Raw genomic sequence first — 18,114 nt, 5'->3', positions numbered from 1 at the left:
GCTGATTTCAGATACAAACCGTCTCTGGTTCGGTATCTTAAACAAGTGGTATGCACATGTGCTGCTGTCCCTCTTGAAAGGCAGAAATGGATAAATGAGGGGAGAATTGAAGAAAGCAACTTGTTTTTTTCCCAGTTTGGGGCAGATTTACAGCAGGGCTTCAAGATAAGCAGTTCTCATTTAGAACCATTACGACTTTCAGGAGAACACAGCTTGTGTTTCAAGCCACAGGGGTCTGTGCTCATGCCAAGAGTCTCGGCAGCCCATCTTCACACCCTCTACTCCCAAGATTCCTTGTCCAAAAGGAGCTGGAAGCAGCTATTTGCAGTGTGGAAAACCACAGCGCTTGACTGCTTGACTCCAAGAGCTACATCAGATACTATTCATTCTAGGCACCATCTCATGATTTGAAAACATCCTGTGTTCAAAAAGAAGGTGCTGTGGTTAGCATGGAAGTTGTTTTCTTGATCTTTAGTCTCTATACATGCAGTACAGGAAGAGCCGTGTCGAGCTGGCATTGCATTTCAGAAGGCTCTGAAATTCAGGACCACATGTATCACTTTAAAATTATCCTCCACCACACAGCTTCTTGCCAAGTGGAAGCGTCTCAGGAATGAGCTGGGCTGGCTGAGCAGCAGTAGCAGGAACCTTAAACTCCCTACGGATGTATGTAGTTGAGAAGTAGGTGAGGCTTTGTAATCTTCTCCAAATGCAGTGAGCACATCTGAAGATTTGGCCCACAAGACCTGCAGTGCTTTTGTGCCCATTTAAGATTTCATCTGTCAGTAGAGCAGTTGCACTGCTTTCTACCTAACCTGTGCTTGCAAAGTAGTCTCTTCGATGACCTGGCTCTTGCTCGCAATATCAGAAACCAGCCCCACCACACTATGCTATCTGCACTGTCTGTTCTTCACATCATGCTTTTCAGCTAGTCCCTGATACTAGATTTGTAGCTGCCCTATTAAAAAAGAGCCTCATTGTGGCACAGCCACAAGATTATTATTTGCTGTGTCCACATCTGTATTTATAGCAATAACGGCTCATCTTCCAGGTGTAGGAGAAAGAAAATAGTAGCAAGACAGGGAGTAGACCATCTGGCACCAGCTCAGAATATCTGAACTACATCTGCAGTAGGGTTGTGCATGTTTGATATTCCTGGCAGTAAGTAACATCACAATCAATGTCTTTAACTTGATTTACAGGATGTCGTTTGTTCTAGCGATACAATGTAAATGGCATCAAAGCACTGTGAGGAGCTAGGATACTGAAATAGACTCTTGCATCTAAAGGTGCCTTGGGGGTCTGGCATTAAAAGGAGCAAAAGAAGGAAGCAACAGAGACCAAGTCACTTGTAGCCACCACAATAGTTAGAAAATAAGAAAGTGGCACATTCGCTGTTCCATTCATCAGTGTATACTGCTTTGTAAGACTTGAAGAGCTAAAATTTGCACCCAAGGAGGCATTTTTGTCCCTGTTCTTCTTCTGGACAAACACTACTCACTTATGGATTGGGGTCACTGAACTGGGTGTTTGGGAGATGATGATTTGGGATAGTCTATTCCAGTAAATCAAAGCAACAGTTCTAGCTTTCTTTTCATAAAACTACCAGTGTGAATACTAAAAAGCAACCACTGTGATCATTCAGCTTAGCAACCTGTGTAACACGCCACAGAATTCCTCCCAACAATTCCTGCATCAAAGCCTTATCTTGTGGTCAAGTCAAAGCATATCTTTAGAAGGTCATTCAGAAACTAGCATGACTCTAAACCATGGTCTGTAGCCTTTACAGTAACAATGCTGCCTGCCCTACAGCACTGCATCTCCTTTAAAGCAATCCAGCTGTAACATGGTGAGAATCATTTTGTTCATTACTGACTGTGCTTGCAAACGATGTGATTTAATTACAGCCCATGCAACAAGAAACTCCTGTGCAATGGAGTCCGAAATTCATGTGAGTAGAGACACCATGTCCTCCGTATGAAAGCTAAAGCTGTATTTAACACCACTGATTCTTCTGTCAAGACAAGCAGGGGAGGAAAGAAGAGGCAGCCTTCAGAAGATGGAGAAGGAAGCCATAAATCACATAAGAAACATGCCACAGCACTGAATCAAGTTTCATAAGCCTCCAGCATCCAGGCACTTGCCACCTTCAGAGGCAGAGGTAACCCAAGCAAAACCTGAGCAGAACTGATGCTCATAAACATTTCACCAGTCTTCTACTTTCTGCTGCTAAAGAAACCAATCCCTCATCCACTTCCCTTCAGGCAAGCATGAAATTCGTCGTGCCCCACAGTGCATGGAGGCATTTGGGCTTTTCAGAACAGTTCTGCAAAGTGTGGATATTCATAGCAGTATGGTCCAGACATGGGACTTCCCCAGCCACAGAGCCTTATTTTACTGGCACCAGCTTGAATCTTAGCCTGGCATTTACTGAACAACATCTGTGCTATGCTGAGGCATCAGCATTAAAGATAGTTACAGAGCTCAGTGTGACAAAAAAAGCTTGGCTCTCAATTGCTGCATTCTCCGCACAGGCTATGCAAAAAAGTCTCTGTATTTGACTGAGATAAATCCCTACGTAAATACATGCTGCGTTACCAAACTCCCTGCAAACGTGACAGCTTTGGCAGTGCAGGAGTGGTGGGGCAGTCATGCCAAACAACAAGCTTGTCTCCCTGGCAAGAAGCATGGCGTGACCGTCTCAAAGGTACCACTCATTTCCACGCCTGGACTCAAACTGAGACGAGACAGCAGCTTGGCGTGACAGGTAGTAACGGTAGTAACATCCACTGATAGCAAAGGCCTGCAGAGAAACCACAGGAGAAACAGAATGCTCAGCCAGAGCCTTTGCTGCCAGTGAAATGACAGAAACTCACAGGGATACTGCTCAAAAAAAAAAAGATGAAATATCAGGTGTTGTGACCAGAGGAAACCATGGTGGAACAATGACCTGCTTGCTTTGCCTAGCCGGCAGCAGCACCTCCACAGGCAGCAGGGCTGCAGAAATGTAGTGGAAGGTATGAGGAATGACTCTCTTTTCCACACACAGGGGTTGCATTGTGCTCCACATCAGAAAGCTGTTTTGGGTGGCCCCGCATGCTTTATGGTGATCCCTATGTCATGCACTAACTGGCATTCTCAGAGACCTCCACACATCATGGTTCTCAGAGATATGAAGAGGAAGGTGAGGCACATAAAATCTGGCAACCCCAGACTTAATTTTTTTTAGCCTTAGACAAGGACAGATGTTTATGATGAGCTCGGGGTTGGATTTAGCCCTGCAGCAGGATGAAGGGATCCATACACAGGCTGGGATCAGAGCTGCGACAGGAGGAAGACAATGTCCCCAGGCATCTCCCTGTCTGGCGAATGCTTCAGAGGGTGGCCTTGAGGTCAGAGGCTCAAGAAAGCAGGGGCACAGGAGCAAGGGAACTTGAGGGTGCTGTACAAACAAAGCATTAACAGCTTGCATTAGGACAGACTTACAAGATGCTCACAACAGGAACAAAACTATTCTCTTGAAATCAGCAATGCAAGGGCAACCAAGAAAGCTCTCTGGACTGCTGACACTAGATCAAATCACCCAGCTTTTGTGCAGAGAAACAAAGCCCTTACCATGACTCCCCTGAGTTTCTGCTTTACGCGGCAGCAGGGGTTTGAACACACAATTGAAACGCTGCCAGTTTATCAGTATCTATCCCCTGGCAATCTTTGTCATTAAGCAGAAGAGGGACAGGCTCCAGCTCTAACAGCATTAGTGAAGCTCCAGCAGTCTGCTGGGGGAAGCAGGCTTGCCTCTGTGCAGACACATTTCCCTCTGCACACAGTCAGCTCTCTGCTGCTGCCGCTGCAGAAAAGAGCACCAAACGGGAAGAACATTTTTGTCAGGCATAGGGGAGCAAAGCCATTTTTACAGCAGCTCTCCTCCTCTTGTCCCCATCCTGCCTCTCTGCTTGCAGAATGAACACCAAAGCCCTCAAAGTCCCAGCACGCGGCAGCTGTCACACATGCTTACATCTTGGTTTGTCATTTCCCAGTAAGGCCTCTCGCCGTAGGACATCACCTCCCACATCACGATGCCGTAGCTCCAGACGTCACTGGCTGATGTGAATTTGCGGAAGGCAATCGCTTCGGGTGCTGTCCATCGGATGGGGATCTTCCCTCCCTAGAAGCAAAAGAAAAGGGAAAAAAAACCCAAATCAAACAAAACCAGATTGCAGAGGAGGGCAGAAAACATGCAAAGGAGGATGAAACAGAACTTCCTAGAGCATCAAGGGATGTTATTTTCTCTCTGGAAAGAGACATCGAATTTTAAAGTAAATCTGTTTGACAGCATGGGGCCCTTTTTCACATTATCTCAGCCCATAAGCATTTGTAGGCTGCCTACTAATTGGCTGTCCTGAAGGTTTGTTGTTTGAATGCTGTTTGAATGCTAGGACATGTATAGGATCAACATCTCAATTATGTTGTGCAGGTTGGTAGGGGAATACAGTTCCTCCATTTCTGAGAGCGAGCTGGGGAGGAACAGACAGCTCTGAAGCTGAGGAAGACTTTGATCTAATGCGGGATACATGCAAATTGCTGCAGAAATAATGCCTTTTCTTTTTTTAATGCAGTCCTGATCCTGCAGAGAAAGCTTCGTAGCCAGCACAGGAACCTGTGTGTGCAAAGACCAGTCGGCTTGTCCTCTGCCATGGGACTGAAAATGATGCCACAGCTGTCAAATGCGCTTTGCTGTTCCTTTTCCCCTTTCTACCATTTTAGAAATCAAGCTTCAGACCAGCTCTGAGAAGGAAGAAGGGAGGAAGAGGAAAGTTTGGATTAAGGAATACTTTTCTCATTGGGTTTAAAGAGGTTGTCTCCCTTGATTTATTTAAAAATATATTTTACTGTGAAGTCCATCCCTTTCAGTGTTGAGCTAAGTACTGGAAGGTCTCCCTGAATGCTCCCTAACAGTGTTTGTTATTGGAAAAAGGCAGAATTTGGAATACATTTTCAAAGTAGATTTTAAAAAGTCCCTTCTTCCAATAATTATTTATTCACAGGCCTATCAGCACATGCCTTAAGTGATGGGCCAGATTCTCAGCAGTGCCAATTAGCACATGGCAGCACATTGGAATCACAGCAGGGCTGGCCAAGAGCCCTCCAACCTGCAGGGAAACTGCAGTCCAGTCGTGCACTGAGTCCCATAGTGGGGCTGTGACTGCCAAGAGCTGAAAGACCTTTCCCAGATCTCCACAGGAACTGGGAATGTGACCCAGAGCTCCCACTACCTGTTAAATAATACCCTTGGAAAAGCACGCTAACAGGACAAGTCTGGGTGTGCCAATCCCTGCCATGAACACTGGAAGCTCTCTCCAACCCTGTGCTGCTGAGGATGGATCCTGTTCACCCCCTGTCTGTAGTGCTGGGCTCATGTGACCTTGCACTGGGATAGGTGGGCTGAGGCCATGAAAGGATGAATAAAGGATGGAAAGGGGCAGAGCACCGAGGCTGAAGTAGCTCTTTCTCAGACTGGGGGAAATTACCTTCAACAGAGTAATGTTATAGACCATGTGCATCATTTGCAACAATATTACATGCTCACCAAAGTTTCAAAAGGGTCAAATTGTCCAGAAGACTGTGGCTTACATCCTTGCATGGGTGCCCAAGCAAAGCACTTACTCTTTCCTTCCTTCGGTATTCACTAAAGAGGACAGAAGGAAGCCTGGCACCTTTGCAAAGTTTACTATTCCAACTCAGGTGCTCAACATGAACTTAGTTAACATAAAGTTATTAGTTAAGTTCTGCCTTATTTGGCCACCTCCACTACGAAGTAACAGGCATTTGCAAAATTAATCTGACAACGATTAACTGGTAATACCTGGCCAAACCCTTGTGCACAGTTTAAGGGCTCTGGATTTGTAGAAACCTCTTTGCTAGAAAGCCTGAATGCCAAAATTTGGCAGGAATATGTTTTACTTGTGCTCAATCATTTTCTTGAGCTCCTAACTCACCCTGGTAGTGTATGCTGCTTCGGGATCATCTTCTAGGACTCTGGAGAGGCCAAAGTCTGACACCTTGCAGACTAAGTTGCTGTTGATTAGAATATTCCTGGCAGCCAGATCTCTGTGTACGTAACCCATGTCAGACAGGTACTTCATTCCTGATGCAATGCCTCGCAGCATCCCGACCAGCTGAATGACCGTGAACTGCCCATCGTTCTTCTGCAGAAGGAAGGAGACATTTGATCAGTTAAGAGTCTCTGCACCCTCAGCATTGTGTGTGCATGAATAAACTGCAAAGGCAAGTCTCCAGGGAAGAAAAACAGGGAAATTAATAATTCATTACTCTCATGCTCTGACCATGAAGCTTTTCAAAGTTTCATTGTTTGGATTAGGATCTCTAGAAACAAAGCTAAGGAAATGTAGTTCTTTTAACTGGAGATCAAGGAACAAGCTATTTCTACTGGTGACTGATAAAGAGATGGTGACTGCGAGTGAACACATGTAGTTATGAGTATAAAGGAAGGGGAGTGGGCTGTCTCAAAGTCAGCCAACTGAATGGCACCAAGTTGCATAGAAATCCTACCTGCAGAAGTCCATGTGTGAATATCTGGTGTTAGGGGCTCTTCCCCATGTTGCCACACCACATTTCTAACCACTTCCCCTATCCTCCCTTCGCTAGCTCTTATGTTTAATGGAAAAACTGACAAGTCTGGGGTTTGCCATGATGTAGTGTGGATGTGCTCTTGAAACACATCAAATTTTGCAGGATAAGTTAATCATTTCCATGCAGTAGACTGCCTTCTAAAATAAACATCCTCCAATTTATTCTTATCTGTTCATATCAATGTACACACCAGGTCCTTCATGATGCTGTATAAATGTAGATCAGACAACCAAGCTACTCCTGCCTCCAGACAGCATCAACAGCTGGACCACCACCCAGCAAACATTTTCATTGATATTAACCATCTGCAAAGAACCCAAACTGTAACCAAGATCCCCCTGGAAAAAGGGTCTAAGAATTACCTTTAAAAATGTATCCAGAGAACCATTCTCCATGTATTCAGTTACTATCATTACTGGTTTGCCTGGAAAAAAAAAAGTGCATGAGTTTGTCAGCATTTTATTTAAAATAACATGAACAACAATAAAGTCTTTTCATAATGCACCTGAATGCGAATATACAGCCATGCAACAGTAAATCTACAGAGACACTGCTGTCCCAGCAGGATAAAAATAGGTTTTGCCATAATATATGTAGACATAGGGGAACTGAGGAGTAGGGGATGAAAAAGAAATCCTGTATTATAGGTGGGGTACCAAGCCCTAAAGCTTATAGGCAATGCTTGAGGAAGAGGTTGTAAGGATAATCTGAAGTATCTGTGTGAGCTTGGTAACCACCAAGACTAAGACCAGGACAGAATGGTATTACATCCCTTGTAATTCAAGTAATCCCATGTGACTATCCTTGTAAATACATCTGGAAGAAAGAATAGGAATATTTATGCTGCAGAACAAAAGCAAGTTAAGTATGGAATGAGTTGAGTGGAAATCAAAATAAAAGTTCTTAACAAAAGACCTGGTCTCCTATTGTTGACAGGAATAATAATGTTTTTCCAAATCCATTTGATTAATTTTCATCCCCGAGTCATTTTAATGGTAATTTTATATAGTTTTTGCTCAGATTTTATATCTAATTTCTCGCTAGCTTGCCACAATGACATAGCAATAATTAATGTGGTGTGCTCCAGCCCTTGTAAATTCAATGAAATCTTATAAGCACACGTAAATTATTTTTTATTTAAATCAATTTCCATTAGCTAGCATGAAGCACAGACAAAAGAGGAACTGTCAATTATTTGTAAAGTGCATTATAAATGTTTTTCATAGAAACGATCAACAAGAGTTGCTGCATGTCATAACATGCACATGAAGGTAAATGCTCCTAAAAATCCGCACATGTTCTACCATTTAGATTGATCTTAATCTTCCCACTTTCCTGTTATCTTAACTATTTGCCTAATTTACTGCTTAATTATCCACATAATAAAGGTAATTGTAAACTTGTCAATCAAAACACTCATTGTGCAGATACTATTTTTGCAGCATGAGGGACCTGAGCTGCTTCAGTTCTTTTAAGCTAATATCACTGTTTCTGCCTGAGCTTCTAAGCTTCCTGAAAGTATTACTTTTGATATGAAAAGTGCACCCTGGGGACATGAAAAATACCCTTAATTCCCAAAAGAAATAATGGGCTCCATCTTCAAGAATGACAGCTGTCTGTCTATGCACATGGGCTGCATGCAAGAGGAAGGAGAGATCTCATGCAATGTTCCCATAAGTTGGCAAACACATCAGTAACTACACAGGGAAGGAAAATACCAGGTATACCTCAATTTTATTTTATTTTTTTATTTTTTGCTTTTAAACATTAAACCCTGTCCTGGGTTCAGCAGTAGCAGTCATTTTTCTCCTTCTTAGTAGCTGGTGCAGTGCTGTGTTTTTGACTTTAGCCTGAGAATGACGCTGGTAACACCAATGTTTTCAGTTGTTGCTAAGTAATGCTTACTCTGACCAAGGACTTTTCAGCCTTTCATGATCTCCCAGTGAGGAGGAGCACAAGAAGCCAAGAGGAAGCAGAGACAGGACACCTGACCCAAACTAGCCAAAGAGGTATTCCATACCACAGCACGTCATGCCCACTATATAAACTGGGGGCAGTTACCCAGAAGGCCAAGATCACTGCTCGGGTCAGGCTGGGTATCGGTTGGCAGGTGGTGAGCAGTTGTATTCTCTTCCCTTGCTATTTCCTTTATCATTATTATTATTGGTGGTAGCAGTAGTGATTTGTGTTATACCTTAGTTACTGGACTGTTCTTATCTCAACCTGTGGGATTTACATTCTTTCAATTCTCCTCACCATCCCTTCAGGAGCAGGGGTGGAAGAAGAGGGGGAACGAGCGAGCAGCTGCGTGGTTCTGAGTTATCGGCTGGGCTTAAACCATGACAAACCCTCAACTGTAGCATGAGGTCCCTTATCTGACACTGCAAGGCAGCATTGCAGCGAGACGGCATCTTGTTACGTGACCATTCTGGAGGACCTTCAGACTCCTGCCTTTGGTTGCCATCAGAGAAAAGAAAATAGGATTTCTGGCACTTATGTTTCATTACCTGACTGCTGCAGGTTGACAGTAACTGTGGTATAAATTAGCCCCATATCCAAAAGCATGGAATTAAAAGATACAAATAGAGTATTTTTCAACAAAGTAAATTAAAAGTAAACAGTGGCCCTTCTAAAGCAGTAGGCTGATTCTCAGTATCAGTAGGGCTCCCTCCTGGCATTACAGGGCCATAAAATATGTGTAGATGTCATTCACATCAGTGTACTAATGCAATGCACACACCTTCAGTGCAACCAAAAGGATGCAAATGAAAACAGGACTGTCATTACCTTTGTAAAGCAGAAATAGCTAAGGGCTTGTCTGCACAGGGACAATGAAGATGATTAGTCCAAATTAACTAAGGTGTGCATTTGAACTAGATTAGTTAAATGGTATTAAGCCCCTGTGTGGATATTCTCATTCAGAATTAAAAATGGCCTAATTCAATTTAACTTAATTTACTTCCAAAGTAAATCATGATGCAGCAAAGACATTTTACCCTAAAGATCTGAATCTACAACAGCCCAATGACTAAAATACTGCAGGGAAAAAGAAGTTAAACAATACTTGGAGATAGCAACATAGATTGGGATTCATAAAAGCTGGTTTGGTCCATTTAAAAGAAAATAAAAAAGCTGGGAAGATGCTCCAGATGCCTGATGGAAAAAAATTTGAGTGCAGTAAACGAGCATTTACTCAGCTAATGAGGAGCTCACGGTGAACATGTGTCCTTGCATCCAAACTACTGTTGCCCCAAGTTCAACTTAGAAGCAAACCTCCCAGCACTGCCATGGCCTTTGGAGCAGACAGGCACATTATATAAAAGAAACCTCACTAGGGAGGCACATCCTCTCTAAAGTGGGATTCCCACCCATCCCCTGAGGCCTCAGCAGACAGAAAGACTCAAGCCTGTGTCAGCAGTAGCCTTTATGAATGTATAATCATGACTAGCTTCTTGCCCAATATCCCGCATCCCTGCAGTGCTAGAAATGGGAGCTTTTATGCATTAAGGGGTATACAGGGAGACCCTGAGAGATCTTCATATTTATTCAATTTTCGGGGAGAAACCTATCTTGGTTATTTTTTTCTTTTCTTGAAAGTTTTAGGAAATGCAATTTCAAGGAAAAATGCAAGAAAAGGCTTTTGATTGCAAAATAGCAAATTTTGGAGATGCTGACTCTGATGAATGACAAACGGCACTAACCATAGCCGCACGGCCCCAAACAACAGCATTTGAACAGTAGTAGCTAAGCTCTGACATCACCAATCATGAAGAAAAGGGGGAAGAGATTCTTCTGCCCTTATCTTTAATGAATACAGTAATTTAGAGAAGAACTGGGCTGCGAAAGCTATGGAAGATTATTTTGCTAACTGAGCGGTCAGACCTTAGTAACTCTCATGCTTACATGTTTTGCCAGCCATTTCACATTTTCCCCAAGCCTTCAACCCCTCTCATAATCTATATGCCAGCATCAGCAGCAACTATAACTATGGGCATCACCAGCAGATCCCAGAGGGAGCTTGCCTTAATTGTGGTTGTTGTCCTGTTGTCTTCAGCTACATTGCTGTTCTTCTTCTCTGTTTCTGGAAAGGAAAACTTCCGCTAACTTCTGTCCTTGCTCACATGCCCTGTGAGTGATCACAAGGCTCAGCACTACCCTCCTGTGGGCTTTGCTTCAGTAGTTTCTCAAAATATGATGGCTGGAAATCATCATGAATTGACGGGTTTTCTTTTTTAATATATTTATTTACTTTTCCCAGACTCTTGGTAGCAAAATCCTCCCCGTTTGCCTGCTAGGGAAATTGCTTCTTGGCACATCTTTGCTCACTCTGGAGCCCACGTGGTTTGAAAAGCAAACAAATAACGGCAGGAATAAGAAGTAAGCCTTCTCAATAAGCTTAGCGGGTGGCTTAGCATCACTGCGTTCAAAATGGTTTTGCAGGCAGTAGGTGCTGCTGAACTACTCACAAGGCAGCAGTCAGGCAGTACACTTCAGACATCCCAGGCTTACTGTTGTCTCCATCACCTGTCCACTGCCTGAGGCTGGCAAACCATATAATCTCCTATTTCTGTCTCATTTAATTTTGGGCTTCTGAAGAGGGATTGCCTCTTAGGCCATGCGCATCATGCCTAAGTGAGGCAAGGTTTGCAGAGGGAGTTAACGTTTCTTATCGGTTTATCCATTATCTATCCTTTCTAGCTGAAAGAACACCAACATCCTTTGGGCCCAAAACCTCTTTACAATGTTGGGGAACTTGTTCTTGTCTGGACCTACAGGGTATGAGGTAAAGCGAATTCACTGCTTTGTGAGAAATTAGGAAAGGCACAGTCAAACACGTTACCCAAGTCTTACTTCCTCCCCTCACCCAACTCTCCCATCAGCCAGAGTTCCAGAAGAGCAGTCCACAGAACTTGTACCTACTTTTTGTTACAACACCTTCCAGGTGGATGATGTTGGGGTGGTCGAACTGCCCCATGATGCTTGCTTCTCCCAGGAAATCTCGCCTCTGTTTCTCTGTGTAGCCCACCTTCAGAGTTTTGATAGCCACTGGAAACTCGCGCTTTCCCTGCAGCTTCAGCCGCCCACTGCAGACTTCCCCAAATTCACCTTCAGAACAAAATCAGAAAGAATGGGATCACGTGGAAGGAATGCATGGCACGTGTCCATCTACAGCAAGCAGTCCAGCCCTTATAGACAACTGATCAAAAGCACGCAGGGCTGTTCCACAGTCACAGATGTGGAAAGCTGAACATCACAGTGATCACCCTCTCAGTCAGTGTACCACAAGCCAAGAAACTCATAGACACACACAAAAAAAAAACAAAAACAAAAAACAAACTAGGAAGAAAAAAGTAATTTTCCTATATTTAAAGAGCTATGTTCCATAGTCTATTGTTTTTTTTCCTAATTTTGTCTAGTAGATGAAAGAGTCCTATCACATCCTATATCATCGCCCTGTGTAGACAGCTTGCGTAAAACACAAGCTACTTGCTTCTTAACCTTCCTTTAGTAAGTTACATAGATGGAATGCTGTTAGCCTTTCACAGCAACATATATTTTTATGGACTATAAACCCTTTCTGATTTTATGACCCAAAATGGATTTTTTTTCTTTTTTTTTTCTGGTGAACAGTAAATTACCTCCAAAACCATAATTTCAGAGGATAGAAAATATTCCTAAGGTTGGATGCAAGTCCAAACAAACAGCTTAACTAGAAAGAAAATGGGAGTTGCTTCTTTTAACCAAGGAAGTTGAAAGCTTTGGACTTTGGTTTGTGTTTTTTTTTTTGTAGTTGACTTCTTATTCTTACTTTTTGTTTTGAGACTGACCTTAATGGGGAGGAGAAAAAGGTTAAAATGGTGAAAAGAACCTGAACCCTTAGCATCCATTAAAATAACTCAGCTTGGCTGAAATGTGACCATTTTGTGCCATTTTCAGTTCAGTCCCTGAGTTTCAAAACTGCAGATAATGGCAGGTTTTGTTTCACACTTCAGCTGGAACATACTCTCCATCACTTGCAGGGTACCTAACAGCACAAGTATTTCATGACCATTCCTTGATCTCTTGTGTTAAGAAAGCCAACCCTCTATGCTGCTAAGGATCATGAAATGCATTTCCATACCAGCTCCGATAACTCTTTCAATGGTTATGCATGAAGCTTCAATCTCCTTAGCAAACTCATGGACAGCTTGGTTAGGGTCCTCATAGGTGTGGGGGTCAATGTAGGTCCTTACTCCAGGCAGCTTAACTGGAAACAAATTGAAAGCATTAATGGCACATGGCATGACAGAGGATGGGCAATAGACATTCCTGTCCTTTGCACTTTGCTGGAAAAGCAGGAAAACTGCAGCAGGGAATGTTATTTCTATTGAAAAAATAAATAACTTTCTTGGAAAATGACATTCAGTTTATATGTGACATACATGTAATTTCATTTGTTTAGAAAAGCACATGACACTGCTTGAGCTGGAATGATGCACAGCTAAAATTCCCTCTCAGTGCTGTGTAAAGGGCCGGTCCAGGGTCTGGTACAAAAGGACCCTTTTCTGGATCTGGAAAGGGTATGCCAGGAGGAAAAGTACAAAAAGCTAAAAGTTAAGTGAACAATTTGCAGAGCAAGTTGGACAGATGGAGGGTGATGAAGACCTGCAATAAATTATCCCCTACTAGTCACAGATTAGGTCATCAATCAGCCACATTATTTCAGACAGAATTACTGAGATAGAAATGAACTGAATGTTTGCAGTGCAAATCCTGTGGGTTGTACCAATATAAATATAATCAATAGCAGGCTTTTTCTGCAGGACATGAGAGAAAAAAGAACTATTTTCATTATCCATATTATAAGTTTATTTTGACAATCATTAAAGTTACTCACATGAAGAACTGCTCATCAGTCTAATGAGACAGCTACATTACACTGTGGCTTTTAATTGATTTGCTTCCTGCTGCCTTCATTACACAGCACTAATGGAAATTTGACTTTCACAAGATGTGTTTGCCTTTTCCACCCCAAAAGGTACCTTGCTGTTACCCATTCCCAGTTCCCACAGCACCGTACAAAGGAATGCTTTTCAAACAACACTGGCTTTGGGTGTTCAGAAGGACTGACAGTAACCATGAGCTGTATTTTCTAGCATCACCACAAAGGGTTTCGTATACAAGGGCATTAACACAGAATTTCTGAAAACTTCCTAGGAGCAAGATGTAGGCATTACTTCTCATGCCTCTGCAGAGGCATCCAAAGCAAAGAGTAAATGTGGGTTTGGTCCTTATGGCCACCTATGGGGGGTGGAGTAAGGGTTTCAAGCAGGTATTCTGGACTGACAAGTCCCGACCAGAAAAATGTAAAGTTGTTATGCGCTGACTGGGCAAAATTAATAGCACCTTGGGTCACACAGCAAAGACAGAGGACAGGAGAAAATGTCTTGCTAGAGAGATCTGTTGGAAGTGTACAGGTGTGGATAACTGGGCACATATAAGGCCTGTTCAAATGTTCAGTTCTCCATGGAGCTTAGAGCAGGGGCAGATGTGGACTTACAAAATAGCAGAGCAAAAAAATCTTCTGTGAATTACCAGCAAACCCAAAATTTAAAACAAACAAAACACAAAAAATCCTTCCCCAAACCAAACCAAAGAAAACCCTCTCAGTTGTATGTCTTACTGCTACTGAAAGTCAAAAACACATACGTGTGTGTTTGATCTTTACTCACTGTGGCCATTATGAAAATGCATCTTTTCTTCTTCTGGATCTTGTTTAGCCTTGCTATAACCACATCTCCTGGAAAAAAAAAAACGACAAACAAACAGAAGAGTGTTTTTGTCTCTTGTATGGCAGAACCCCACTCTTTACTTCAAATCACACAAAGCACAGAAACCCAGAGCAGCGATAAACCCAACCTCTCTAGCAGCTGTATTGCTGCTGTCCCAGTTTTAGCTCATCAACTACTTGCAATTTCCCTAACGGGATTTAGGGCCCAAGGCCCACTGATTTTCAATTGGACTTGTGTTTGCAAATCCCACAGATGATTCTGAACAACTTCACTCTACTATACATCTAATTCAACTATTATTAAGAAGACAAGAAGGCAAGGACAGGAAGGACATTAAAGGGGAATGGGATGAAATATCAGAATCACAGAAGCAAGATCTACTGGACCACAGAGCTTTTTGCAGGCACCATGTTGTATGCATTGCATGCTCCCCTCCATCCACTGTCCATTTGCATAGAAATTTAAATTTCAATACTTTAGAAAAAAGCCCTGTGTAAATATTATACATGTAAAACCTTAAACACATGCAAAATAATGGCTTACAAAGCAAAAAAAAAACCCAAACCATTGCCTCAGTGCCTTCAAGGGTCTCCTATGTATTTCTGGGTTTGAAGGGGTTTTCTGCATGTCTCCTATCTATGCAGGGAAGCTACAATTCATGCAATCCCCTCTGCCCAGCACCAGTAAAGATGAAAAAAGACATGCAGTCACTGCCTGATTGATTGCTCCCATGTTAGCACCCGGAAGTTGCAAGGATACTGCTGAATCCTAGCCACAGAGTTGCAACCACAGCCATATGAGAGTCGTACCTTCCACAGGACATCTTCCTCATATTAGCCTTTGGCTGCTCTTCCCTGACTCGTCCTTCACTCTTCTCACTGGTTCTCTAGGCAATGTTATTTCATTAGCATTAACTGAATGCTTTGGTGGCATTTATGAGATCTGCTTCACTTAAGACTACCATGTAAGAAGCCACAGGGTAACTGCATAGGCAAAACCTGCTATATACTCACATATATATGCACATTTAAGAATACGGAATGCGGTATGTACAATGCACATACATGCACATATGATGCCAGTCTTTCCAAGGACCTGATGTGATAACTGGGTACAGGAACTGGACTGACCTTAAAGCAAACTGCATGAACATGAGACAGAAGGACATTGCCTGGTAGAATGGAAAACCTGGAATAGACACCTACAACCCATCTAGCTCACAGTGGGACTGCTAGCTGGCACACTTCAAAGAAAGCCTCAGATTACCAAGAAACCACGTAAAGCTGAGAGACGCTGGGTCTTTTCCATTGCCCATGATTTTTGAGATAGGGGGATGCAAGCACTCCAGCACCACTCACAGCAAGGAGGAGCATACAATTAGCAGAAACAAAACTGCAATTAGGAATAGGGAGTAATAGGCATCTGCATGAAACATGCCCTCAGCATGAAGTCCTGCTGTCTGCTTGGATGCATGGGGCCAAGCATTCTTTCAGCTACAGGATTTTGGCACTGGATCTGTGAAATGATCACAATTACAACAAAAGCCCCAACACAGTGAGACGCATGCACCGCTGCTGAGCTGGCCCCAGCAGAGCTGGGCAGACAGAGAAGGGGAAAAGCAACGTGAGCTCCTTGGGTTACTCCAGGGAAGGGGAGCAGGCACTTAGACTTACCTTGGGGAGAAGGGGACACCTATGCCAAGGGGAGAGGAGGAAAAAAGTCTGCAAAGGTTGTGCAAATGCAGGGGAATGGATCGAGACAAGGTGCAGAAGAAAAGGAAGGAGGCTGACAGGCAGTCCTGGGACACAGGCAGAGAGACAAACAGGTTGCACTTGAGAAACAGCCAGGCTATCTATCCATGCAGGGCATGATTTCAGCAGCAGAGATCACCACACTCTGAATGCAAAACCTATGAGAGTGGCAATGAGGCTCAGTTATTTGCATGTCAGTACTCATCACCTTGCTCTAGCAGTGGCAGTGCCATTTCCCCAAGGTGGGGTCCTGCCTAATTAACTCAAAACCTAAGGATTAGGTGTACACATTGAACCTGGGAGGAAGGGTCATTTAAAAGCATGTTTTGGTATTCACAATCCTTGGGTGAAAATGGGTTCTTCTTCATCATACTGCCTCCCCTTAAAGTGTATAAACTAGAGTGGTATTATCAATTCCCACTTCTGGCAGTCCCAGATTTTTCTGTTCCAAATTGTCAAAAGTTACAGCCATTTTCCACAGAAGTACTTTTCTGGATTGAGGCTTATAACTCAGTTCTCCTCTGAAAAAAGCACAAGTGTTTCAATTCATCCTTCTACCAAATGCACATATACAAGACTGAATCTGTTTGCCTTTTCAGAGCAAATGCCCTTATCACTTCCTCAGGTGTGGAGTACTTTACCTATAAATAAGCTTTCTAACATTATCCTATTTACTATCCTCATCTACTGGTTCTTTGACCACGAAGAGAGAGGAGATAGAAATGCGGAACGTGCCATTGCTAGCATTCAGTGATCCAAGAAAAAGCATGCGTTGATGCATGATGGTCCATATTTTACTGCCCAGGGACACACTCAATGAGACAGTGTGAAACAGTTGGCTCTGGCCGTCCCTCTTTCTCAAGCTAGGTAACACATACAGCAGCACATCACATCAGCATATGAAATAAGGCTCTGGGACCCGCAGAGCATCATTAAAAAAAGTTCTGACAAGACACACTGAAGTGAAATGGCAGTAAGTGGACTGCAAACAGCAAGCAACAGTTGGGTGCCACTAACAGCTTGCTGCAAAACCTATCTGTTGCAATCACTTGCACCCTTTACATACTCACTTCCTTAAACTACCCAGAGAAACAAGCCATTTACACGTTGACTGGGGCTAAACTGCACTTCTTCCCTTCTTGACCTTCAGATGCTTTAAATAACACACACAACTATTTTTTTGTCCTTTCCTCCCCAACTAAATACCACGAAAATCTGCTGTTTCAGGTTAACGGTCCTGGTTCACGATGTAAATCTTACTGGCAGATAAAAGTATCTAAATATTGTGGCTTTGCAATGTATTTTGATGAAAGAAAAAACACCCACTTGTTTATGAAATAATCCATTTCTGCATGTGTATTGCTCTTCATATTTATCGGAAATGCTGCGAGTCAATAGCCTCCTGATGGAAGACTCATTCTCTAGTTTATTGTCATTGTACAAACCATAGATTTCCTATACCTTTTCTATATCACGTACAGCAAAAGCATAAAGATCCCGACACTTGCTTCATCTCCCACTGAGCTGGAGACATTCAGACAAAGAGTTAATGCAATTCAGCAGCACACCTGAATCTCAACTCATTTACTCTTGTTGTGGATTTGTCCCAGTTTCTCTATCTAGAAAGCAGATGTCTTCATTGCACAGCTCTGTGTTTTTCAATAAAAATATCAGAGGGAAAGAAAGCGAGACTTTAAATATTCTTAAGGCATCATGTCTTATTTAAAAACGAGTTGCAGATTGGCAGGCAGCTCATAAAATATTTATGGAGCAGATTATAAAAGTGAAATTGTAAAATGATCCCTATATAGGTTTATAAAATATAAAACAGACAGGTAGAAAGATGAAGAATCCAGCTGGGAAACCAGTGACCACTTCCTTGAATGGCAGAAGCCAACTCATGGAGAAAAATCTGTCAAGAAATGAGGCAGGAAGATGTT

General features: G+C 42.8%; 1 protein-coding gene across 10 annotated transcripts in view; it reads right to left on the bottom strand.

Moving 5' to 3' along the window:
• Positions 1-18,114, bottom strand: part of EPHA5 (EPH receptor A5) — a 198,007-nt gene that overhangs the window by 16,354 nt on the left and 163,539 nt on the right. For all 10 annotated transcript variants that reach the window (XM_061479089.1, XM_061479126.1, XM_061479096.1 and 7 more), the window contains 6 exons: positions 14,364-14,431; positions 12,773-12,898; positions 11,572-11,757; positions 7,014-7,075; positions 5,997-6,206; positions 4,016-4,165 (listed from right to left, as the gene is read on the bottom strand). In XM_061479089.1, coding sequence (XP_061335073.1) covers positions 4,016-4,165; positions 5,997-6,206; positions 7,014-7,075; positions 11,572-11,757; positions 12,773-12,898; positions 14,364-14,431 — 802 coding nt within the window. The remainder of the gene's footprint in view (positions 1-4,015; positions 4,166-5,996; positions 6,207-7,013; positions 7,076-11,571; positions 11,758-12,772; positions 12,899-14,363; positions 14,432-18,114) is intronic.

The sequence above is a fragment of the Pezoporus flaviventris genome, unplaced genomic scaffold, assembly GCF_033815535.1.
Source record: "Pezoporus flaviventris isolate CSIRO_AGI_PZ_B2104156 unplaced genomic scaffold, CSIRO_AGI_Pfla_v1 ptg000002l, whole genome shotgun sequence".
In the NCBI taxonomy this organism is placed as follows: Eukaryota; Metazoa; Chordata; class Aves; order Psittaciformes; family Psittacidae; genus Pezoporus; species Pezoporus flaviventris.
Note: the sequence above shows the minus strand (reverse complement) of the source record. Positions and strands in the feature narration are given on the sequence as shown.